We start from the raw sequence: 27,347 nt of genomic DNA, 5'->3' as shown, positions 1-27,347 counted from the left end.
ACACGTTAGGCTCGTCTTGTGTTCAAGGACCCTGACCTTGGCCAGGAAAAACAGGCATTCGCTTGTTTAATTCTTTTGCGATCTAGATTTTTTTTTGCGTGTGTTTCCTCGAGGGCCGTATCAAATTGTCTCGCGGGCCGTATACGGCCCGGGGGCCGGAGATTCCCCACCCCTGGTGTAGAAGAAATGTTGACCGTAAACCTTTAATTGATGTTGGCTTTATGATGTCTCTTTCTGATCTTTACCTTGTGCGTGGGAGAGAAACTCCCTCTGGAGGCACTGTCATGCACTAAAACCTATATGACACTTTACAGGAAGAGAAAACCTAAAAAAGCACAATATGGCCTCCTTTTTAATATTTAATTATAGGTAGCTTAAACATGTTTTGATAAGAAGACAGTGTAACATTAATAAATGTCTCTAAATGCGAATAATTGTATTTGTTTAGGACATGCTTATCAGCATGACATGTATGTTTTGAAAATTGAATTGTTCGAACTGATGGTTAAAGGTCCCATGTCACGCTTTTCCGGTTATTACCCGTCCCCTTGTGTGTTATGTAGCTTTTTATGCATGTAAACGGTGCAGAGTCACAAACCCTCAAAGTACACCCTGTAGCGAGTAAAACTCTAACACAGAAAATACCTGTCTATGCTGCCCCAGAACACCTCGTTGAAGATTTGTCTTTTTCCATTTTTTTCTTCCGGGGCCTATTGACATCACTAAGTCTGGACCAATTGGCACACAGCTATAGAACAATAGACACACCCTCTGCCAGGGTGGACTCCCGAGCAGCTCAGGAGTCCGCCCTGCGAGGCGAGCGGACAGTGTGAGGTGGATTTCCCACTGTGTTTCCCTCGATGCTGGATATAGACGTGGGGTCTGCCATGCCAGCGGGACACTATCTATCGATAGATTTATGATCGATAGATTTATGATTCGAAAATTATAAGAGATGGGTAGACATGTGGAGATTATCCGACTAAACAAAACGTGATCTGTCTCTTAAATGTGCGTCAACCACAGACCTTATTTCGAGCTATTCTCCAAAATCCTATGGAGAAATTGCATTGCATTTTTGTAGAAGGAACCGGAAGAAGTTTACTTCCGGGTTTTAGGGCGCGTCACTGCGGTTCTCTATACCACGCATTTTAAACTACACCTAAAACACAACCACCCCATTCCGTTTTCCCAGCTGGTAGCAAACACGGCAGCTGGAGATGGAGAGCCCCCACCTTCCCGACAGTTTACAATCAAAGATGAATTTGCCTGAGTATGCAAATATGTTGGTGTTCCTTGCTCGAAAACTTTGAAAAACAGATTTGGATATAGCCTGTTGAGGCATCTGGGTCTTTGTATGGACAGTGGACTGTACACTTGACTGTTGTTTTAAGGAGGGTTTTTTTGCTTGTGAGACAATGTATGCTCATATTTATTTATTTATATAGATAGATAGATAGATAGAGCGAGAGAGAGCTCTGTTTTTCAGCCTCAGTCTATTTAATGTATTGTTTTGGTTGTGTGTGATTTAATTAATTTATTATAATTTAATTAATTTGTTTTATTCATTATATATCATTTATATATTTTAATATTATTTTACATTTCATTTGCAATATTGAATGTTCAATAAAAAGTTATGTTTGAAAGGATGTACTTGAATTATTATTATATATTATCATTATGTCAGTAGTCTAAAATGGTCTTACAACAGTGCCGACAATATTATCGTTTATCGCAATAATCTCCAGGAACATTTATCGTCCAACAAAATTAATTATCGTGATAGGCCTAGCTGTCTGCTCCTCGGGCCTCAAAGGGCGGAGCAGCAAGCCCCGCAGCGTCCCGCCAACACGGCACCCAGACCCCACGCAGCATTCTCACCTGTTTGTCATTACTGACAAACAAGGTCATTGTGTCATTTTCTGGTTGCTAACAAACGCCATTGTAACACATAAACACTGAAGTCCAGCTGTAACGGTGGTTGAATCATCAGAACAGAGTGGGACAGAGTGAATACACATACTATACAGAGATGCTGTATGAGAAACCAATGTGATTTTAGAACATTGAACAATGTAAATCTATTCTAGTAGACCTCAACAATGGAATTATGATCAGTAGAAATGGCCAAAACATGGGATCTTTAAGAAAATCAAAAAGTAAAAACGCTTAACATTACATGTTAGACGCTTTTATCCAAAGCGACTTGCCCACAATACTGTGGGCAATCCCCACAGGAGCAATTTGGGGTGAAGTGTCTTGCCCAGGGACACAACGACATGCTGACTGCAGTGGGACTCGAACATGCTATCCTCTGATTCGAAGATCAGCGCATTAACCCACTGCACCACACGCCTCCCTACAATTATGCTGTTCCCTTCAGTGCTAGATAGCACATGCTCCTTCAACTTGATTTATATCTGGGTTTGTATCATTCTAGTCTTATTTTTAACCGGTGGGAAAGGGGGCTCATTCGCACGGCAGGTTAAACAGCTTCAGGTTCATATTCAGGTCACAGGGACTTATACAAAGTTCTGCCTCGTGTTACAGAATTCGAGAAAGTAGATTGAAACATCAAGCCTGACACCTCTGCTGCAGTTTTTGTTCTGTTACTGCAACAATTCCCCTCATAAAGCATCAAAATCTCTCGTATTCAGTGTATTTCTCAAGGCCATTTTAATAAGCACAGCACTCTTTCATGTAGATGCCTTTAGTGCATTTCAAACGTGGATGTCTTCTACAACTCAGCCATTTGAGAATATAATTTGTACTCTTCAGATTCCTCCGTTATTTAAATATTTTATGTGGACATTTTCTTTTCTTTTTTAAAGGATTTCTTTTGGGGCAGTTATAGGGTAGACACGCAGAAAGGGATAGCAGAGTCCCTTCCCCCATTATGTGGGGAGTTTTAGTACTAAGTGTTAATACTAATTTGTTCATACAACACATTTATATCTTAAAACATTTATATTGACTTTGTTTTCCACTTTATAAGCCTTTAGCAGTCCAATATTTTGTCACCAAACTTTGAAAGTTAGTTAAAGATGTAATAAAAATGAGTCATTTAAACAAGGCTAAAATATAGCTTCACCATGTGTGTTAAATCATGATAAGATAACATTTGTTTGTCTTATATCCTGATATTTTCTTCTCCTCCAAATCTAATTTTGATCTATTTCCCACATTTTCTCCTTTCCCCTTATATTCTTCTTATTATCCTGTTGCTTTCTCTCACTGTCTGTTTCATTATTTTTCAGGTTGATCGGCTGATGGAGATGCATTTCAAGTACCTGGAGGCAGTTCAACAGGCAGACAAGAGGATCGAAGGAGAGAAACACGTAGGCACCTCTCCTTTTCCTCCCATCCTCTCACTCACCGTCCTTCTCTCTGTGTGTTGTATCAGAAATCTTGTTAAACGGGTGAACCCACATGACAAACTGCAGCTGATGCATCACTGTGGCAGAGGAACTTAAATGTTTAAGAAAAATAAGGAAGGGGAGAGACACAAAGACTAGGGCTGCCCTAAGATTTGTTTAGTCAATGAGTGGCCCAACGTTTTTTTTGGATGGTTTCAGTTCATAAAATAATAACTACATTACACTCGCGCGAGAAAAATAAAGCACTTTTTGAACATTAAAGCATGTAAACATGTCACAGTAGAGGTACAAAATAAATAGAGTTTTTTTCTTACCAATGTATGACTCAATGACCAAAGCCAATATTTAAAATGTTGCACTTTTAATGCGGAGAATATTCACGTTTAGTTTTGGAAATGTACAACTTTAATCTTGGAAATGATATAAGAGTTATTTCCCAACACCCTAATACGCCTTTGTATGGGCCTAATCTAACCAATGTTGCAATTGTCTACTTTCTAAGAACCACAGACTCCAGTGCAAACCCACCCCAAATTCAATGATGGAAAGGTCGTTTTTCAATGGTAAATAAGTCTCACACCCAAAGCCATGAGGGAAGAAGAGACCAGAAAAGTGTGTGTGTGTGTGTGTGTGTGTGTGTGTGTGTGTGTGTGTGTGTGTGTGTGTGTGTGTGTGTGTGTGTGTGTGTGTGTGTGTGTGTGTGTGTGTGTGTGTGTGTGTGTGTGTGTGTGTGTGTGTGTGTGTGTGTGTGTGTGTGTGTGTGTGTGTGTGTGTGTGTGTGTGTGTGTGTGTGTGTGTGTGTGTGTGTGTGTGTGTGTGTGTGTGTGTGTGTGTGTGTGTGTGTGTGACACTGCACACACAGATACTGTAAATATGGATAAAGAGGGAAATGCATGGAAAAGGAAGAATAGAAAAAAGATAGAGAATGAATTTGACTGAAAGAGGCAACGATGAGGGCGAGGAAGGTGTGGGTGGAGACAGATCTGTGTGAGATTCCCATCTAAAGATGACAGAAGATTAATTTCTCAGACAGACACCGGGACGGGATTGCCAAGAAAAGGCCAGACAGTTTGACATTTTATCTCCCTCCATCTCTCTTTTCTGTCTCCTTATCTTCTTCCATCGCTCCCCAGCCTAACTCAGCCAGCCACACACGAGCCACTATGTGACACTAGAGCCATTGTGGCACAACAATATTCTTTAAGTTGTACACCAACATGGAACATGTTGTATATGTATCAAGAGATTAGACATATTTTCTGCTAAACATGGTCTGTTTACGGCCTCAAGTATATTTCGCGACCCATTTAGTTTTTTTTTCTTCTTTTTTTTCTGTCCGTGACCACGACGCCATCTGCGATCGATTAACTTGTGGACAATGATCCCTCGCTCTACGCCTCCTGTACCCAATCCCGGACTGGCCATCGGGAGGACCGGGGGTTTCCCGGTGGCCTGGCCTGTTAAGTGGCCTGCCTCACACAGGGTGACTGGCTGTCTTCATGATGTGGCCTGCCGACATGGCCACTGTCATACAGATCATAAATCAAAGCCCTTGATTGATCTCTGTGTGTCATTCAAGCTCGGGATAACCTCAGCTCAGGTGAGATTAAGGACTCTCTGAGTGTTTAGATAGTTAACTTAGTCTAAGTTCTCAGTGAGTCTCAAACGGTTTGGTCACCATTTATGTAAACACATATTTCCATTTGAGAGGGTAGTGATTAGTAAAATATGCATGAATAAAAAAAACAAGTTAACTAGGTAGCTTTTAAAACTAGTCTTTGCTGCTGCCTCAAAGAGGAGCAGGGGGAGAGGGTGACAGGAGAGGCTGATTATTGAAATGTATACAGTTCTGTTTCATTCAAAAAATTGTACCGGGGAGAATGCCCCCGGACCCCCCTAGAGGATTTGAGGTCCACCCCCACTTAAAATCACATGGATAGGTTCCTAAATACATTTACAATTTTTTTTAAATAGTAACCCATGTCCATATGTTTATTTGTGGGTAGTAGATTTAAACTATAGGGCTATCACTATGGGCCCTGCCTGTACCTGTTCCCTCTGCCATCGCGTGAAGGGTCCGCTAACAAGCGACCAACAGAAAGGTTAATGTTAATGTTGTTGCACGTCACAAAAGCATGTCACCTCAACCACCACCCCCCCCAAGTATATTTCAGATCTGTGGGAAACACTGAGCCTTCCACAGCAAAAGTAAGGCCATTAAACCCATATTTGAAACATCTTTCGGGAGACTGGTATCTTAAGAATCAGGGTACATTAGGGGTGGGCGATATGACGATATATATCGTCGAGACGATATTAGGTCTCCACGATATGCCTTTTAAGAGATATCATATCTATCGTGATACAGAGAGTCACTCAGTCATAGAATGTGCACTCACTGTGAGTGCTGCGACAGGGTAGGATTTTCACGGCGGCCATGACGGCCATGCCATCATTGGCCGTGAAGCCCCGAAAATAATTGTACGTCCTACGACCCCCATGGCCTGTGTGCCCCTGATACTGTTAAAATCTCGAAGTTGCTTTAAAAGAATCAAAACAGTGGTTTCTGAACTGCATTATGCTGCGTTCACAACGGAGGCGATGCGAATATTCTCATCGCTCTAATCGCTGGAGTTTCACCGCGGCTGTCAGCTGTGTTTACTCCTGTCACTCAAAGAGGACGTGCTGGAGAGGGGACGGGGCTTATATCTATGCAAATACTGTGATGGAAACCAACTACGACAAAATTAACCTATTTTACCGTGATTCAATTGTAATACACGTTTCAAAATGATGCCGAAGTAACTAAATACTGATAACAGTCAGTAAAAAAACAATCTGTCTAGTCAGGATTCAGACAGTATTGCACTTCATTTATTGTCTTGGTTGATTCTGTTGGCTTATATTTTATTTTATCAATAAGGTATTTATGTTGTTTTTCCCTTTTGAAACAGATGTTCAGTTATGCTAAAGTCTTTGATTGCACTTCAAGTATAAAGTTTACATTTTAATTGTTTGGCACTGACTTTTCCTCATTGATGTTTTATGTTTTACTTAGTTATGTTTTACTCTCCTTTTCATGTTTATTGATGTTACATCACTGCTAGTGCTACCTAAAACAGAAAGTGAATTTTTATACTGAGAAACTGTGCCTTGAATATTTTATTTTGCAAAAGAGTGCACTTGGTGAAGTTAGTATTAACGTTTGTTGTGTAGGGTGTAGGCCTACCTACTTGAACACTGAGGAAGCCATATCAAAATTCCTGTTGAATTGTTCATTCAGGGATTCATTGCAGAATTAAAACCAGCTTGAAATGGTATTTTGGTCTGTTACTCCTTTTTATTTTAGCTTTTGTTACCTTGTAGGTGGTTGTACAGGACTGTTAAGTAACTTGAAAAATAACCATAATAACCGACATGAAAAAATATCGTGATAAATATCGTCTATCGTGATACTGCTTGAAACCCAATCAAACAAAAGCAAAAGGTTTCATTCCTACTTCTAAAACTCTGCAAACACCCCTAAGATTTTATATTGGAGGATTTTATATTGTTTTGCGACTCGCAGATTCCACCAGTTCTCACAAGTTTGGTAAAATAGGGTTAAAAAGACGCATCACAACCCCCTGCTTTTGGCCGGCTAATCTGAACGGGCTGTCGTCAGCAGCCGTGTTTTATCTCTCTCTGCCGTGCCTTTTGCTTTCCCCTAGTTAAGCCTGATTTTAAGGGGCGGTAAGCAAAATGTTATTTTCCTCTGCAACATATTATCCACAGATTTCTCAGGAGGAGAGCAAAGAAAAAGCTGCTGCTGCTTTTTCTCCCTGTCTCCAGCCCAGTTCCCTTTTTAATAAGCTGCTTATTTCCCTCCCACCTTGGTGTCTCTCCTCCCTTTCTATCCTTCTCCTCTCCCTTAAAGATGCTTTTCCCATCCTTCATTCTTCCTCCTTTCAAGTCCCTTTTTGTGTTTACTCGACCTCAACATCCGTTCCTTCTCCTCCCTGTTCTCTAAAGTGTCCCGTTTTTCTCCTCCCTTTGAGGGCTTCTTAATGCTCTTACCCTTTTTCTTTCTGTTGCATCTTCCCTGCTTCCTTGTGATCTGATCAATTCTACCTTATTTTGCCTCCTTTTTCTGCGTTTCCTCTATTTCTGCCTGGCTTGCTTTTATATTGTTTCCTCCCTCCTCCTTCCCTCCATCACTCCTTCTAACTGTCCCTCTCCTATTTCCTTCTCCCCTCTAACATAACTGCTTTCCCCTCTCTTTCTCCACCTCTTTTCCTTCCCCCATACTTAAGGCTTGTTGGTAACAGCTCTTGGAGATTGATGAAGCTCAGCGAAACATGTCCAAGGCCGACCTCAATACTGTAACATGCATCAGTGCACCTAAGGTGTGTGTGTGTGTGTGTGTGTGTGTGTGTGTGTGTGTGTGTGTGTGTGTGTGTGTGTGTGTGTGTGTGTGTGTGTGTGTGTGTGTGTGTGTGTGTGTGTGTGTGTGTGTGTGTGTGTGTGTGTGTGTGTGTGTGTGTGTGTGTGTGTGTGTGTGTGTGTGTGTGTGTGTGTGTGTGTGTGTGTGTGTGTGTGTGTGTGTGTGTGTGTGTGTGTGTGTGTGTGTGTGTTACTGGGCTGTTGCAAGAGTGCACTGAAGAAAATGGCTGACGGTAGACAAGTCTTTAAGTTGGAATTGGTTTGGATGTGGTATATAGTTTCTCTATCAAATCTGAGTCCTTTCAAACCCCTTATTGAACCAATTTACGCTTAAAGTTTAACTTTTGAAGAAACTACATTTATAAATAACTTTAAAAAGTAACAGTCTTGAGCGGTAGCCTCATTATTATTCACAGTCCTATATTTAAAAAAGGGATAAGATCAAACTCAGTTCATCTCAAACCCTATTTTTGCGACAAAGATTCTACATATTAATTTGTTGTTAAAATGTTTAAAATGGTATTAATATTTATCTGGCACATGGAAATTCCCAGCTAGACTGTTTTTCTAAAGCAACTGTCCCTTCAAATACTAAAGGTCCTTATACAGAATAAATGATGCGATATTAAAGTTTAACAGGGAGATGCTACTGCCCATTTATGACATCATCAGCCAAATCATTCAACTATGGAAGATGTATTACTTGGTTTGTGTTTGTGGGGTTTGTTGTTTGCTTTATCATCTTTCTCACTCTAAATAGAACGATCATTTACAAAGTGAACATCGTGAAGTATTGAAAAAGCTCCCCCTCCAACACTCATTCAGTTCTCTATAAATCCATCTGTGAAGTGTTTTTTCACATGTTTTGATAATACAAGAGAAGGAACTTAAGATTGAAGACAAACTGATTAGTTTAGCAAATGCTTGTCTTTTTAACTTCCCCACCTTTAATGAAGAGCAGTTCGCTGTTGCGTTCCTAAGCTGAGTATACCATCCAGGACATTCTCTGACAAAGTGTATGAGACTCCTGAACGATGTTCGGTGAAGATATTAATACATTTCAGGAGATTAATTACTGAACAAATGCAGACAGGTGCATCATCCCTATCACAGACTCAATAGGGGAGTATTCTCGGTTGCAGGTACCGACTCCCTTTTGCTAACACTGCTGTTTTGCTTCGTCCGACTTTGTGAACAAACACAATTGAATTGATTAATGTGCATTCAAAAAAACATTATCTTAGACTCTTGTAAATTGAAAATCAGCATGTTGCTTTGCATTCTCACAAAGATTCATTTTGTTCCCCGATAGTTTATCCTCATTGTCAATTGTGAATTGTCATCACTGTTTTAATGAGGATGTCTTACCTCTTGTGGCATTGGCTTTAGTCTTATAAAGAGCAAGCCACACACACACACATACACACACAGAGAGTCACAGTGGGATTTAGAGAAGTGCTGACAAATAATTCACTTTAATTGTAAAAAATCACACTCACACATTGTCTCATGCTCAGAAAAGCAAATGCATTTTCTCATACACAATACTTCAAAACTCCATATACATGCATTAAGGAAAACACCTCGATAAAGGTTTTTGTTAAAGACTCACACAGTACAAATGTCTTACACTGGTTAAAACACACAAATGTTTTCTAATATTCACCCACAGTCTTTCATAAGTTACACACACACACACACACACACACACACACACACACACACACACACACACACACACACACACACACACACACACACACACACACACACACACACACACACACAGTTGTGATGCAGCAGATGGAGGGAGAATCACTGCTTATTACTTTGTCCGTACTGTAGTGCGGCTGCCAGCCTCCCTGGAGGTTGCAGTAATTGACTTGTCTGGTCCCTCTTTTTAACACGTTATTATTTTCCCCGCTCCTTCCGTCCCGCTTTGGCCAGAGGGACCCGACTGCCACACAACAATATATTGTCTGCAATGTCAAAACTCACAAGTGGACAAAACTCTGTTGCTGAAATGAATACTGCCACCGTGTCTGTTCCAGTTTTAATATCCCTAATGTTCCTGCTCCAACGCTCACAGTGATGAATATTTAATGCACCTGTCATTGTTTAAAAAGTGTTCTCACCCCGCACACAGTCAATAGACAGGCTTGATTCCCCGTGTGTGTGTGTTGAGGATCTTTTCTTGGTTCCATTACATACACTCCCTGGAGGGGGCTACAATTGACTCGTCGACCTTCTTTGAAAATAGTTGTTTTCTTCTACTCCTTGACGTGTCCACTTATTTCTATAAGTAGTTATAGCAGGTGTCGTGCATCAGAACAATATAAGGTGACTTATCGTGCTGGGCAGATGGGAAGAAGCTGAGGTGCATACATTTTTCTGGTTGAGGCAGAAAATTCCCTTTTTGATTTTCTACAACTCGGCCCGTGTCATTTTTCCCTTGATTCCTGTCCAGTCAACATACCATAGTACAAATTTGAGACGTTCTCTTAGCTTTCTGATCTGCTGCCTTTAGGCCTTCTGACTCATAGAAATCACTGCATGTCTTTGTCTGACATTTTCTGTCTCTTTCTAGTCTTAACTCTAGTTTTCTTTCTTTGATCTTCCAATGCAATGTCTTGACTTTCTTAGGCTTGGAAATCCCCACCTTCACCCAATAACAGAAAGGTTTATGAAATGAATGTGTTCTGTATTTGGGTATATATTCTCTTCTTTAGAGTTGGAGCTGATGAAGCACTTAACACCATTTAAATCCTGGCTAAATTGATATGGATGTTGAGGACCCCCTAGTTAAAGGGGACCTATCATGCAAAATGCACTTTTGTACGTCTTTTGTACATGAATATGTGTCCCCGGTGTTCCAGGGAACTCACCCAATGTCAGAAAACACAACCCTCTCTATTTTCCTCCATACCCAAATCTCTAAAAAAGGGGCTGCAACGGATCTGATACAGACTGATCGAGATTTGAACACTGTCCTGACGTCAGGACGGTGGCGCTACGGCTATTGGTCAATTCTCCACCTATCAGAGTAATGAGAGGTTGGGCCACGGCCGGACATTGCCGCTCGAAAGCGCTGGAGACGCTGTAGTACATATGCCAGGCCTGTAAGTGGCGCTGTAGTCTGCCACAAAAGCAGCGAAGAAGACTTCCCTTGCATGGTTGCCATGGTTTATTCTCGCCGCTGTGGCTCTTTTTCTCCCTCCCGGAGGCAAGCGTTTGCGCCTCCTGCTTTTAAAATAAATGAATAATGACTCTATATAATCATATGTAAGGGATAATGTGCAGCGACGCGGTCATTATGGGGAAAAGAACACCGACAGGCTGATCAGGAGCCGACACGGAATGGAGCGATCGAGATCGGCATGAAGGCACATTAGGCAATCTGCACTTTATCACGCTTATTACATGGCCGCATTCTCAACAAAGTAACGATATGACTCCCAATATTAATTGAAATGCTTTTATGGATTTAGAAAATGATTTTATTTATTTAAAAAATAGTTGTATTTATTTAAATGTACATGCATCCGCTAAGAAAAATAGTCCGTTGTTACTGTTTGAACTAACGTAGCAATGGCAGGAACTGCTTCGATAGTGTTTTTGAGGAGCTTTTTTATTACAGATTTGAAAACATCGTTGCTTGCTTTGAAAGTAGCACAATTCATGATGTCAAACCTTGGAAAGTATCTAGATATCCCTGCCCTAATGCCAAAGTAACTGGCAACTGAATATGTGTCGCCGTTTGATGTCTATGTCTGGACCGCTGCGTAAAAAGGAGGGTTTCTGCCACATTAATTCTCTTCTTACTTCTATAAGAATAAAACACGGAGGACGGAGATCTCTTTTTCTCCCCCTCTTCTGAGAGCCCAGCAGCTGATCTCAAAGCATGCTCCCCTCTCCTGTAGGCAGGCGTGGTCAGCTGCATCTCACAGAATCAGCCCCCTGCAAAAACAGCGCTGGAATGAGGATATAGAGCGAAATGAGGCATGGCTAAAATGCAGGATCTGTTTGGTGTTTTGAAAAAATAACTATATTTATATACTTTATATAGGTATGGCCCTACAATATATTGTTCAAATATAGCATGATATGGCCCCTTTAAATATTCTCTTTCCCTTCTGTTTTCTTGACATACGATTCAGGGTTTCAGCCAATGTGAAAGAGAAAGATTTCTTGTTTGTTGGCAAGTTAGTTTATGATTTCTTTTTTGACTGACTATCCTGGCACCATATCCATAACATCTCATTCTAATTTGGTACTTAAATTGAAAAGACTATTGGCATTCAGTATGTTATATCTCAGTTTTGCAAGCGCTAGGATTTAAGGAGACTTTATTACAACATCAGGTACATGATATCCTTTCTGGATTGCTTTAAGTTATCCAGGTGGAAGCTTCCTATGGTTTCACTAATTAAATTCTCAGTCATGCAGCCTATGTGTAGCTTTAGTTAGGCTGTTGGAACAAGGATTATGAGCTTATTGCAACTGGTAGCTTATTGTGACAATACATTAAGGAAATATCAGCATCATGCCAATTTGGATGGTTGTTTTTAACCTCAACCATCAACCCATAATTCTGTTTTATATAACACTAATCGTGTATTGTGTCGGAGGAGATATCACTACAAAAAGTCTTTATTATTTATTTGCCAGTCTTTACTGCTGCTCCGAAAGAACAACTGCAGGCACAATATTTGATATGGTTGGGATATATATTCTCAATCCTCTGTAGGCTGACGGCTGTAATGTAACATGTGTACGTACAGTCATTCAGTTATCCAAGGCCTTCACAGGAAACGCCTCCAGCTCTGCCTTGCCGTGTTGGCCATGAGCGGTGATGAGTAAGACAGGAAAAGACTTGTGAGTTGCACATATGCACTGCTGCTTTTTAACTCTCCCTTTATGATCATACGGTTTTGATGTGTCCTCTATCTTATATTAGTCATTAATGTCCTGTGTACTGTGTCTTTGCTTAAGTTGGCTTGTAAAATGTGTGTCATTTGCCTGAAGCTAATTGCTCAAAATTATGAAAACTGTCCCGAGACAACCTTCTCTTTCCTACAGGAAACAGAGGAAACATTCACACTCCTAATGGGCGCTGCACTAGTTTACAGGAACAAGGCAGTGCTTTGGGATTATGTTACAATGTGATAACGCACCGCTTTGTAATAAAACAGAATAATGGGCCAGTGTTTTACCCAGAGGACACAGAAGAGAATGCCTTACATTCAATGGCTTTATTAAAGTCTCCTGTTTGAATCATCTGCATTGTTCTGCATCTTTAATAAGCTGCTGTTGACATTGTACCATCAGCTTTTGTTCTGAGGTTGTATCTTTTCTTCTCTCAGGATGAAGTAATTAAGTAAAGATGTCATGCTGCTTTTAGAGCACAATGTCACAATATTGGATGTGTTGTTGTGCGTCCCGAATCTCCTCCCAGAATAGTCTTGTACTGTGGGAGCTGCCCTTTGATTGAGCCGTGATAATGAGCTGAACTTCACCGCTATAATGGGCTTTTACAGTGTAATTGATCTTTAAAGACGAGGCCTTTTGAAAGCTTTCATTTTCTCAGGATGTAAATGCCATGTGTGGTACCCTTTATCTCCATGTTGAAAGCTATTTGTTTTCATTAGGAACTCTTTGAAAAGTTGCCCTTTTTCTTAATTTACTGTGTCTCTTTTGTGGGGAAATGTTAATCCTTTAGTTTATTTGTAAACTGTTCCGATTAACTATTTTTGTTTTTATTGTACAAAAAACATTTTGAAAAGGCAACTACGACATGGGTAGGTTTATGAAAAATGACAGCTTAAAGCCTATCATGTACAATGTGTTGGAGCACTAGCCAATAAAAGCGTGAGTGTTACATAGTGATGTCATTATGTTGTGGAAGTAAACAAAGGAGTCCAATGGAGGTGTTTCAGGCGGGGGGGCGGGACTGTGTGGGAAAGAAACTCCCTCTGGAGGGAACACAGCTGTTGCAGACCATTTACATGTACACAAACCCATATAAAACACTACAGGAAAGTGAAAACCCCAACAAGCATAATAGGGCCCCTTTAAAAGTCAGAAGAATTCTAGGAAAAAGCATTTATGATGGTATTTTACCAATCACATTTTCATATTATAGCTAATCGCTTCTGTTCTGCTCATGCCATGCCTCTGTAAGTCTGCAATTTTATTATAACAAACGATTTTGGAATGTGAAGTCAGTCTAATTTAAAAAAAGAATTAGAGTACATGCTTTGTTTTTCTCGTTGCACCATTTGAACGTTTGTATGGCTTTAACTTAACTGTTTATACATACAATGCCGTCAAACTGGAAATCAATAATATTGGAGAGAATATTCATTGATGCAATATTAAGAAAGAGTTTCATATTCTGAAATCCAAAACTTTGGACTTTGATTTGAGCGGTTCACATTTAGCCAGCCTTTTTAAAGAAAATTGCTTCTCCTTGGATTTTGATATTGCAGTAGTCCAAAATGCGGTTTCAAAACCATTCTGATTAACTGTCAAGCCCTACATAAATGTAAAACTGTGTGACAGTCATACATTTAACACTGTCTCTGCACCACTCCAACAGTTTTCACTACAGCCCCCCCCCCCCCACCCCCCCCCCTCCGGTCTGCTTCTTAATCACTAATGATGATTAATGTGGGCTCTGTGCTTATTGGCAGAACTTTGTTATTGGCATTCTGACAGGGTTGTTAAGATGGATAACTATGCAACTGCATGTGTGAGGGTGGGAGCCCCAGCAGCGGGGCCCCTACCTCTTGCAGCTTAGCCTCCAAATCAATTTGTGTGTCTGGTCGATGGGGAAGATGGAGGAAAAGATGGGGAAGATGGAGGAAAAGCTGAAAAACAACAACACCTAAATTAAACTGTGTGTGTGTGTGTGTGTGTGTGTGTGTGTGTGTGTGTGTGTGTGTGTGTGTGTGTGTGTGTGTGTGTGTGTGTGTGTGTGTGTGTGTGTGTGTGTGTGTGTGTGTGTGTGTGTGTGTGTGTGTGTGTGTGTGTGTGTGTGTGTGTGTGTGTGTGTGTGTGTGTGTGTGTGTGTGTGTGTGTGTGTGTGTGTGTGTGTGTGTGTGTGTGTGTGTGTGTGTGTGTGTGTGTGTGTAGGAGATGGTTCGTCGGGGGGAGATCCTGGATGACGGCATTGAGGATGATTTCTACATTCGCCGCCTGGACGCCGGGCTATTCGTCCTTCAGTTAATCTGCTATATTATGGTTGAGATCAGCAACTCGGGGATAGCACAGGTACACACACAGACAAATTAAATAGGTGTCTTTATCGTCGATTCAACATGTTTAAGACAACAAAAGTTAGTTAAGAGCCTCTGTCCACATTGTGTCTTTTTGAGTGCCAGCAACATTGTTTCAATAGTTTATACTGAGGAGAGAGAATTTGCTTTCACATGAGAAACAAGTATATATATATATTGATTTCATAGCAATAATTAATGTTATTGTGACAATTTGTTCACTATGTTTTCTCTGCATTTAGCTGCAGCAGAGGGTCCAACAAATTCTCAACCTGAGAGGAGGCTCCGTCAAAGTAGTGCGGCACATCATGAGGGGTAAGTTACTTAATTTCCTTTCCTTTCCTACGCTCATTCAATCCAGTTCTAATACCAATCAAAAAGTACCGTCACCTGTACTTTTATGGTATCCTGGTCAAATAATCCTAATAAACATATAGTGGGGCAAAAAAGTATTTAGTCAGCCACCAATTGTGCAAGTTCTCCCACTTAAAAAGATGAGAGGCCTGTAATTTTCATCCTAGGTATACCTCAACTATGAGACAAAATGAGAAAAAAAAAATCCAGAAAATTACAATGTCTGATTTTTAAAGAATGTATTTGCAAATTATGGTGGAAAATAAGTATTTGGTCAATAACTAAAGTTCATCTCAATACTTTGTTATATACCCTTTGTTGGCAATGACAGAGGTCAAATGTTTTCTGTAAGTCTTCACAAGGCTTTCCCACACTGTTGCTGGTATTTTGGCCCATTCCTCCATGCAGATCTCCTCTAGAGCAGTGATGTTTTGGGGCTGTCGCTGGGCAACACGGACTTTCAACTCCCTCCAAAGATTTTCTATGGGGTTGAGATCTGGAGACAGGCTAGGCCACTCCAGGACCTTGAAATGATTCTTACGAAGTAGGGCTGCAACAAACGACTAATTTGATAATTGATTAATGAAACGATTAATCGATTATTCGGATCGTTAAGGTTTTAACTGTACTACTACTTATATCGATACTGCTTATCGATCCGGTCCTTTTAACGATAGTATTAACGGTTCTTTTGACAAGAAATAAGGTAAACTAACTAAACAAATTGTGAACAAAACTAACATTGCTTTTTAGTTTAATTAAATGCATAATATTTCACATCAAAAGAAACAACAATGTTTTAACAAATCATATTAAATAATGTGATGACAGAACTGTAAACAGAATAGCTGAAACTTTAACAAAATAAATAACTCAGTTACCTCTAATCATTAACCTATGTTTTTATAACTGAGTTAACTCTGTCTGTTGCTGCTAGCTTACATAACACCTGACATGGAAACGTTACTCGTGGACGGGGCTACAGAGCTGCTAACCCGGTGCATTTCTCCGTCTGGATGTGGAGCAATTTGGTTAATGTTTAGACAAATTGCTCGTGTTACCGCCCTTATATGATAAACTGTTATTGCACTTTTGGTAACGAGCATTGTCCAAATCGAGACGGCTAAAGTTTAACCACACCTCGGAGCGCGTTCTCTCCGCCATCTCCTCCGTGTGTGTGTGTGTTGCATGCATGTAGCAGCTGCGTGTGTGTGTAAACTGCCCCGCCCCCTCGCAAGCAGGCGGGGGAGAGAGATTTCGTCTGAATTGGGAAGATCGAAAATACATTATAGACGCATTTTGTAGTCATATTGCATATTAGAAACAGAGTTGGCGACACTAAGACTGCGATATAATGTTTATGTAGCAATAATACATATGACATATGTTTTAAATGTCTCCTGTACCGGTAAAAAAGAGCGATAAGGTTGGAGCTTAACGGGGTGTAGAACACATGTGATGACGTCACCAACGAATCGACGACTGAATTAGTTGCCAACTAATTTGGTAATCGATTAAGTCGATTAGTTGTTGCACCCCTATTACGAAGCCACTCCTTCGTTGCCCGGGCGGTGTGTTTGGGATCATTGTCATGCTGAAAGACCCAGCCACGTTTCATCTTCAATGCCCTTGCTGATGGAAGGACGTTGTCACTCAAAATCTCACGATACATGGCCCCATTCATTCTTTCCTTTACACGGATCAGTCGTCCTGGTCCCTTTGCAGAAAAACAGCCCCAAAGCATGATGTTTCCACCCCCATGTTTCACATTAGGTATGGTGTTCTTTGGATGCAACTCAGCATTCTTTCTCCTCCAAACACGTCTAGTTGAGTTTTTACCAAAAAGTTCTATTTTGGTTTCATCTGACCATATGACATTCTCCTAATCCTCTTCTGGATCATATAAATGCTCTCTAGCAAACTTCAGACGGGCCTGGACATGTACTGGCTTAAGCAGGGGGACACGTCTGGCACTGCAGGATTTGAGTCCCTGGCGGCATAGTGTGCTACTGATGGTAGCCTTTGTTACTTTGTCCCAGCTCTCTGCAGGTCATTGACTAGGTCCCCCTGTGTGATTCTGGGATGTTTGCTCAACGTTCTTGTGATCATTTTGACCCCACGGGGTGAGACCTTGCGTGGAGCCCCAGATCGAGGGAGATTATCAATGGTCTTGTATTTCTTCCATTTTCTAATAATTGCTCCCACAGTTGATTTCTTCACCCCAAGCTTCTTACCTATTGCAGATTCAGTCTTCCCAGCCTGCTGCAGGTCTACAATTTTGTTTCTGGTGTCCTTTGACAGCTCTTGGGTCTTGGCCATAGTGGAGTTTGGAGTGTGACTGTTTGAGGTTGTGGACAGGTGTCTTTTATACTGATAACGAGTTCAAACAGGTGCCATTAATACAGTTAACAAGCGGAGGACAGAGGAGGCTCTTAAAGAAGAAGTTACTGGTCTGTGAGAGCCAGAAATCTTGTTTGTTTGTAGGTGACCAAATACTTATTTTAACGAGGAATTGACCAATTAATTCATTAAAAATCCTACAATGTGATTTCCCGGATTCTTTCCCCCCATTCTGTCTCTCATAGTTGAGGTGTACCTAGGATGAAAATTACAGGCCTCATCTTTTTAAGTGGGAGATCTTGCACAATTGGTGGCTGACTAAATACGTTTTTGCCCCACTGTATATGTATTCATCCACTATTATAACCAGGGGTGCACACAACTTTCTCAGTGAGGTACTCAGATGAGTACCTGGAGTCAGTGTTTGGTACTCCAACTTCCAGCTCCCCTCAAAGTTCCCATGAAGCCCTCTGTATCGCGAATGTCAACGGGGGGGGGGGGGTAGTAGTAGTAGAGTGCAGAGCTTCGTGACCACAGAGCGTGTGAACGTTGTGATCAGCTGTTTTAGCGCAGTGCTGCTGTACAGGCCGACGTTAACAGCAGCCCTGTCTGTGCACACGGAGACCAACTCCGTCGTCCGATGATCTAACCGCCTTCTGGAAAAGCTTCACATATACATCGGTACGCAAATGCGCTTTGTGACACAAGTGACGGTACGCATTTCAGATTGTTGCCGCGCATGCGTACCTGCGTACCACTTATGTGCACCCCTGATTATAACATTTTCAGGCCTTGCTCCACACAATTGTTGCAAATCTTCTGACTAACTGATAAATGAATTTAGATGGACTCTAATTGCTCTGCTTTCTCTGCGCCCGTCTGCTGTTGTTGTAACCCTTCTTGCAGATGTTTCCCAACACCCTTCACACTGTTAATGGGCTTTGAATGTGAAACATATGGTGGAATTGTGAACAACATAATTTTTCACAAAAATATACAAATATACCTATAAGGTTGATACTCTGTTATATAACAGGGTGAATTAAAAATGAAGGCAAGCCGTGTGATGTTATTATCCAAAGTGACTTACAAGACGATTATTCAATCACGTGGACCCTAAAATTACAACAATCATGAGAGTACATCGACTTCATTAAATAGGTTGAACTGCTTCAGGTGCTGCTTCAAAGTAGTTTACATTTACGAAAACGAGTTGCAGTAAAACTTGTCCAATAGAAGTAAACAAAGGAGTCCCATGGAGGCTTTTTAGGTAGGAACGGGGGGGAGTGTGTGGGAGAGAAACTCCCTCTGGAGGGAACTTTGGGATGTTAGCCTTTGCAGACCATTCACATCAGGGGTGGGGAATCTCCGGCCCCCGGGCCGTATACGGCCCGAGAGACAATTTGGTACGGCCCTCGAGATAATTTATAAACACTCGCAAAAAGAAAAAATTCGAGAAATCTAGACCGCAAAAAAATTAAACAAGCGAGTGTCTGTTTTTCCTAGCCAAGCTCAGGGTCGTTGAACACAACACGAGCCTAACGTGTAATCGCGGAGAGCACCAGAACCCCACTCCGGCACTCAGTATCCAAAGGAGCCGTACACATGCCGCAGTTTTAGCGTGGCTGTGTCTTTAGTAGTAAGCCCAGTGGCGATCTGTTCATCTGTCATACTGATCATACAGTCAATAACTTTGTTGTTATTAGCATCTGGTTATCTAGCTATGCTAATGAATATAAGAAGCTTTTTCTACAACCAGTGAGGTAAAGGCACATCTTTATATGATCATTATAGTTATAAAAAAATAAGAGAATAAAATAAACAGGTATAAAATACTATGACAGTAAAAAAAGTTGTTATTAATAAACAAGAATACAGTTTGAAAGGGGAGCGATTTGTAAAATATCCATAAAGAAAAAATAAATCTACTTACAGTTCTGTTTCTTATGGATGTTGAGAGATGTATCCATAGATCTCCTAATGTTGCTCTCAAAGTGCACCAGATTGATGCTTTTAACTTCAACATTTTAAAATAAATCTTTCCGGGGGAGCATGCCCCCCGGACCCCCCCTAGAGGAGGTTAGGTCCACCACCCCAGTTAAATCATGTTCACATGGATAGGAAACTAAATACATTTGCATGGTGGTCATGCCACAACCGTCCACGTGAATGCATACACACATAAGATATCTGGATTAAGAGGTTGCTTTTTCTTTGCACAGCATGAAAGAAAGGCCAAATGAATGGGCTGTGATTTTAGTATTTTTAAGCATAGGTCAATAACTTGTACGGCCCTCGGAGGATATTGTAAACATTGAAATGGCCCTTGAGAGGAAAAAGGTTCCCCACCCCTGATTTACATGCACAAAAACCAACACACTACAGGAAAGGGAAAACCCCAAAAAGCACAATAGGGTCCCTTTTTAAATAAAAAATGTGTTCGTTATGGTTTGATAAAACACCATAAGTGCATTGGGAGTGCAGAAATGTGCATAAAACGTAAGGTATCTGCTCCTAAGGAAAGTCCTATCACTTTCAGAGAAGCCATTTTTTTAATCCTGTCTTTCGACCTGGCAGAGTAGCTACATTTCAGGGGGAAATGTCAGTATAATCACTGCTCTGTGGCTCTGGTTGTTATTTGATAGTGAGCCCAAACTGTTCGCCTGCCAAAGCGCTTTTGCTGGAACATAATGAAAAGCTATAAATAATGTCATTCTTCCTTATTCTTTTATACAAAGGAAAGAGGCCTGAGCAAACTTTGAAACGATGGTGTTTAAATGCAACTCTCTTTTGCTTTTTTATTCTTTGAGTAAGTTGTTCACATTACCCAAGCGCCTGTTTTGGTGTGTTTCTGTCTAGTAGATCCTTCATGTTAACACTGACACATGTCAACAGTAGTTAACACACTGTCCCCTATCTGATGCTAAGAGAGCTGCTGCAGCACAGGAAAAGAGCATAGGAGAATATAAAGCTCATCATAGTCATTAGACACCAATGGGTATACATTTTTTTTAAAAGATGGCAACAAATATTTGTTATTTTGCTTTTGAGAATAAGATCTCTATTTCAAGATCAAGATTCAAGATTATTTTTGGAAATGTCAAAAATAATGTTATTATTTAGTTTTTTGAGAATAAGTTAGAAAAGTCAAAAGTAAAGTTCAAAGTGAAATGTTAAGAATAAGGTTAAAATCGCAGTGTTTGCTGGGGAGTTGGCTATCGGTCAGAAAATAAATTCATATTTACAGACCCTTGTGCCAGGCATGAGTGAAATTGAAGGTCAGAAGATGAACAATTGTTATGCATTTCTATATAAATATACATGAAGTTGTGTTGTTGAGAAAAAATTTAGCAAACTTATTTCTTCCTCTGGAAAAGCTAAATTAAAAGATTTCTTCCATTTATAAACAAAGTAAAATATATCATAGAAAAATAAACAGGTGGAAGATTTTCATCTTTTTCCATTTTGACTACAATCTAATGGAAATATCAATAAAAAAACATCAACTTTAGAGAATAAAACCACTATCACACAAAAAGATTAACTCATTTTATGTGTGGCCTTTAAACACTTCTGAACTATAAAATGTCAAGTATGGCAGCAATAAGTAACATAATAAAATGTAGCTTTTGACATTTTTTTGGAGGAGGAAGGTTTTAATCTTTTTGCATTATGACAACAGTCAAATTGAAAAATAACAAGAAAACAGGCCAAACATTTAAGAATCAAACTACTTTACCATACACGGAAATTATTAATTCTAAAAATCTCAATGTATGCGTGGCCCTTAAAACTCTTGTCTGGATATAAATTGTAGGTGGAAAACTTAGAAATGTAACCATGGCAGCAATAAATAAACACAGTAAAATGTAGCATGTGAAAAAAAAAAAAAAAATAGACAATTAACGTTGGTCTTTTTAGAATAAATCTACCCACTTGCACATCTTCTCAGTTTGACTTTTCTCAAAAAGCATGATACATTATGTTTTTCCACCTCTCAACATAAAACACAGGTGTAAAACAAATTAATGTCAAAGTTATGGAGCAGTAAATAAACACAGCTATAATCAGCATCAGAAATATCCATGCGGCCTGTTCATCATATTACCTTGGACAGATGCTAAAACATTATACATCCCGGCGTTCGTATATGCGTTGTAATCTAATCATTTGGTGGGAATGCTGATACAGCATTCCAACTATCTGTTATTCGACGCATGAAATTCTTTATTATTCCACCTGGTGGTTTTGCGCCTCTTCTTCTCCCACATTCCACATCGCAGAAACTCCGTTCAAACATCAAAACGTTCAGCTTGGTCGTGAATCGATTGCTATTACTTTTCTTATTCATAACTTTCATAATTCCAGAGATACATCCCATAATTCATCAAATTTTAAACATTGAGGTCAATGGAGAAACTCTTCGGACTTGAACAATCTTCATGCGACTTCAACTGCTAACTGTTCCTTCATACTTTCACTCAGAAACCTCATACCAAATTTGAAATGTTACACATCTTTCTGACATTATTCATGTTAAACGACTTTTAAATCTGATTCATACTTTTAGAAATATTAAACATTGTTCAGACCTTGGTAAAGATAACCCAGCTAGAGTGGAGGACAATTTTGCCTTCATATTTTCTTTTAAACCTGCCATAATTCCCAAACCCTACATTCCTGAGACATAATTTGTCATGACAAATGTAGCAAAACATCTCTTAGCTTGAAAAATAAACAACAATTAAGCAAAATGATTAAACAAAATGCCTCTTGAGGGCTGTAACGGAGGTGATCTTTGGGGCCATAGATCTCGGCCTCCGTTAAGAATTGTGTAGCTTTGTTGGTGGCGAAGTGTATGTAGTGTGTGCGTCTGTCTGTGTTTTAGTTTGTCTGTCTGTTTGCTGGTTTTATTCTGAAAAGTGTTCCCCTTCCCCCATGTCTGTTACGGTCGATTGTGTGCACCTGCTGCCCTGTGTTGTTGTCGTCGTCGTCGTCGTCGTCCCCCCCTCAGCTTCACAAGGGCATGAAGTGACAAAAACTTTCAACATGTCTCCATTAAACCCCATTGTAAGTTCAGCCTCATCTTTCCCCACCACAACAGACATTCACTTCAGATGATCAAGTTCCTTGACATGCGTCACGCTTTGAAATTTCACCGATATCTGTTACGGTTCTTCAACAAAACTATCACATGTAAGAGGTTTATCTCTCATTCAGAACAATGAAAATGCTCTCCTCTCACTGATTACTGCACATCACCATGGAAACCTTTGATTTCTGGACACGTCGTTAGCTCAAATATAAACACCTGTGTCATGGAACACGATGATGTCATAACTCCAATTTACATCCTCAGAGCAGCAGATTTCAGATCATGGTTAAAACAGCTATACATCAAATCTGATGTTACGTAATGTGGTGTTACTATGGCAACGCATCCCTCGCCATAAAACAGCAGCAGACTTCAGATAATGGTTAATGGTCCTGCCCTCAACACCTCTACATCAATTATGGGGTGTTTTCATATGCCGTTTCCATGGGAGTGCATTCCTCGCCATAAAAAAAGATGTCGCTGTAACTCCAATGGACACGGTCCGATCGTCCCCCAAACTTTGCTTCTATGAACATTTTCAACAAGTGCTCAAACTTCACATGTGTGCTAACAGTCCAGCCGTGAAGACATCTACGGGACAGTTTTGAGATTTCTTCAATTGCCGTTGCCATGGCAACACAATGCTCATCATGAAACACGGTTTTCTCGTAACTTCAGTGAAAATGCTCCAAACAGCCCAAAACTTCACAGGTTTGGTAACGATGCAGCCATCAACGCATCTAAGCGTATTATGGGATGTCATCAAATATCGTTGGCATGGCGAAAGATCATTCGCCATCAAGTTAGTTCAAAAGTTTGCAGTTCAAATATTCTGCTTCTTTTCCAAGCCTTTTTACTTTCTTCCTTCTCTCATCACACATTCAAGCCCCCAGTGTTCATGTATCATTTCAATCTAAATTCTTCACTTTCTTCTTACACATTACATTTCAGAATAGCAGTTTAGCATCAGCTTTTCAGCATAAAGCATTCCCACTAGCAATTTCTTCAGGAATTGTATTATCCAGTTGTGATATGAGGTTAGGCAGCACTTCTAACAGTCTGTCACTCATTCTTTATTTACTGTGTGAAAGACTTCCTGTCCTACCACATTACTTTTCAGTTTGCTCTCAAAACACCTAGCAGGTGTGTTATTTGCTTTCTGGCGCGACATCCATCCTCCCTGTATCATTGTCGGATAAAGCTGGAGGACGAGTCTCCGCTCACACAGCCTCTGGCTCTCGGTGGCATGTAGCTCTGTAGATAGAGCCATCCGTCACGCATGGCGGTGCCAGCAAGCGTGGCATTCCTCCAATCCTCACTGAGTGTGTGTGTGTGGGAATGTTAAACGTGTTACTTTTGTTTTCATCTGTTCATTTGCATATACATCCGAGGCTTGTCCGGCTAGTTTCCACTGGTTATCGTTGCTTACTAACATGATTCTTTTTCTGTTTGTGTGTGCACATCATGATTACTGTTTACATTTATATGAGCATACATATCCTTTCAATCTGCAGGTGTGAATGCAAGGTTTTCCTTTCATATTTAATTCATATGTGCCCTTGCATGTGTGTACTACGTAACTGATTTATTTATTTATTGTTAATTGTGTTTGTGTTATTTTTACGAGCAGAAACATTAGGTAGGTTGGGACAACTTTGATACTAGCTTTTAGGATAACACTAGATACTATACAAGAAGAACAACATTTATGTGTTATGAAATTGACTCCATGGCCCTGGACAACACCACCAGAGAATGTGTTGGATTTCCCCAAGGCACAAGCTAGTTTTGGGGTTTTGTCCTTTTGCCTTAAGGTCAGTTCACGCTCGATCAGAACTAGTTTCAAGGACATCTCGTCAGGAGAAAGTTCATTGCGGTACCAAACAGCCATATTGGAAGGCAAATACAAAAAGCAAGCTGACGAGAAGATGTGATATCATTTAAACACAAGGATAACTCCTGGAAGACATTCATAGAGTTTAGCTCAGTTTTTCCCATGACAAAAAGAGGGGGGGGGGCGCGGGGAATGCGCCAGGCCTCAGATGATTTGAGGCCAAATATCATATTTAGACATATTTAGACATTTTACATATAATTGTAAGGCAATACCTGATTGTCACTAAGAGCCTTGTCTCTACATTACAGTAAAATATAAAAAATAAGTTGCAGCTAGTGCAGAACGCCGCTGCACGTCTTCTTACTGGCCACAAAAAAGCGTGACCACATTACTCCGATTCTGGCCTCACTGCACTGGCTTCCAATTCGGTTCCGAATTGATTTTAAACTCCTTTTATTTGTTCAAATGGGCTGGCTCCGGCCTATATAGCTGAACTCCTCCAGCGCTACACCCCAGCCAGCATTCTAGTCCGAGCAGAGTATGACTATGGACAATTCCCTGTGTTGGATTTTTATATTTGTTGTGGTAATTTATTGTCTTCTGTTCTTTGCGAATGTAGTAATGTGTTATTTATTAGTTGCATGTACAGCACTTTGGTCTCGACCAAAAATCGTTTTAAAATGTGCTTTTATAAATAAAACCTGATTTGATTTGATACATACTGTATGTTAAATGGATATATCCGCCTTCTTTCATTTATCTTTCTATTCCCACAACAATATGCATAAAGAAATGGCATATTTTGGACATAGTTCGAATGGTGATTAATCATGATTAATTAATTTTTAAGCTGTGATTAATCTGATAAAAAATTGTAATCGTTTGACAGCCCTATTTTATAACCAATTCACGATTGAACATGTTGGTAAAGTTATTTAGTAATTTTTTACCCAGTGTGGCTCCTCTATTACATACATTTAGTACTTGTAAATGCTGGCAAAAGACTTTATATAGCAAATTGAAAGACATTTTTGCAGTCCCTATTTGAGCTTTAACAACTGAAAGCTAAAACATTTTTAAATACATTTTTAGCCAACTAAAATGTTACTTTATTTTGTTCTTTATGAGCTGAAAACATTCTTAGAAATATTTTAACTCATCATGCCCTTAAGCTTACCGTACCACGTTTTTTTATAGACGGAGTTTAGCCCCCTGCTGGATATTAGAAATAATGCACGTCAGGGTACTGCCTAGTCTTCTTTTCAGGAGGTCGTTGCTTACTGCTTGCGTTTTTGTTGAAAACCTTTTTAAAATAATAATCATTTCCAAACAGATTATTTGCTAAACGTAGCCACACAAATTAGCTGGTACATTTTCGACAAAAAATATTTCAAACATTATTTCAGACATTGCATCTTCATATTTGCCTGTTCCTTGTATAAAGAATTGTGATAGAGGAGATGGATTCAACCCATTTTGAAAGCCTTATGGTGGTTACATTAACACACCAGAGGTTGATTCTGTGCTGGCTGGATCAGACCAGTTTCAGGCTGGTTGGTGTAACAAGTTTCTAAGGAGTTGTCATACTGTAGCTCCCTACACCACAGTAACTGCTGCAGCAGAGTCTGCTCCTGGAAATGATTCTCCTTGTACTCATGGCAGATCAGTCCCAGTCACTGACCGGAGTAATGGCCATGCTCAGTACTGTATTGTCCTCTGCCGCGTTGCCGTGGTGACAGGAGGAGAGAGTACCAGCATGCCAAAGAAAAAGGTTCTGCGGAGCTCTGAAGAGTCACCCTATCCCTGACCTTTCTATCTGCGCGGCTGACTGCGCCGCCATTTATAGACACGGACACACGCGGCACAATGACAGGCCGCAGTGAAAGAGGCTGTCGCTTTTTCATGTTTCTGTTGGGTCGCTTTCTCTCCGTGTTCTCTTACCTGCTTTATCAGTCAACCTTAAAATTCAGCCTTTTTTTTCTTGAGTTACATCCCTCGCCTCTCTGGATCAAATGCAAATCCTTGTTCCCTGCCATTCAAGGCCGCTGTGGACTCTTTCACCTACGCCTCCATTAGTGGTCCAGCCTTACACTTTTCTAACTTTCCAAGCCAAGCTCTCCTCAGAATACCCAATGATGGACTGACCTCTGGAGTCAGAGTGGACCACCGTCACACTAGGTGTCTTCTGACCAGAATTGAAAAAGTATATCTCAAGAAACCATTCACGTAGCGTCCTGCTCAGACTACCTTGACACTCTGATATCTGGTGCTGCTCTTCTCTTAAATACATACCGGATTTCTATCTTCACTCCTCCTGTTATGCAGTGGTAGAAAGTAACTTCTTATAAATGTGCATTCAGCTTTGAGGTCATTTTTATCCAAAGCAACTTCCAATAAGTGCATTTAACCATGAAAAAACTAACTCAAAAGCAAAGAGGCTGCAGCTACACGAGCCATCAATTAGCCAAACCATGTTTTTAGTGCTAATTGAAACTTTAGAAATATATGTATTCATTAACTAATTAATTGGAATATTATTGGATAACTTCTAACAACCTTGCAATATTTATTAAAACAGTATCTATGTTGGTTTAGGACTTAAAGCTTGTGTAGGGCCATTTCTGGTTTATTTAAACCTGTGT

General features: G+C 40.3%; 1 protein-coding gene across 1 annotated transcript in view; it reads left to right on the top strand.

Moving 5' to 3' along the window:
• The window catches only part of ctnnbl1 (catenin, beta like 1), a 70,780-nt gene that overhangs the window by 41,168 nt on the left and 2,265 nt on the right, over positions 1–27,347 (top strand). The window contains exons 13-15 of the mRNA XM_079676970.1: positions 3,261–3,341; positions 14,937–15,074; positions 15,322–15,394. Of these exons, the coding sequence (XP_079533096.1) occupies positions 3,261–3,341; positions 14,937–15,074; positions 15,322–15,394 (292 nt within the window). The remainder of the gene's footprint in view (positions 1–3,260; positions 3,342–14,936; positions 15,075–15,321; positions 15,395–27,347) is intronic.

Source organism: Notothenia rossii, assembly GCF_949606895.1.
Source record: "Notothenia rossii genome assembly, chromosome: 4".
Classification (NCBI taxonomy): domain Eukaryota; kingdom Metazoa; phylum Chordata; class Actinopteri; order Perciformes; family Nototheniidae; genus Notothenia; species Notothenia rossii.
The sequence above is the reverse complement of the archived record's forward strand: the minus strand, read 5'-3'. Positions and strand labels throughout refer to the sequence as shown.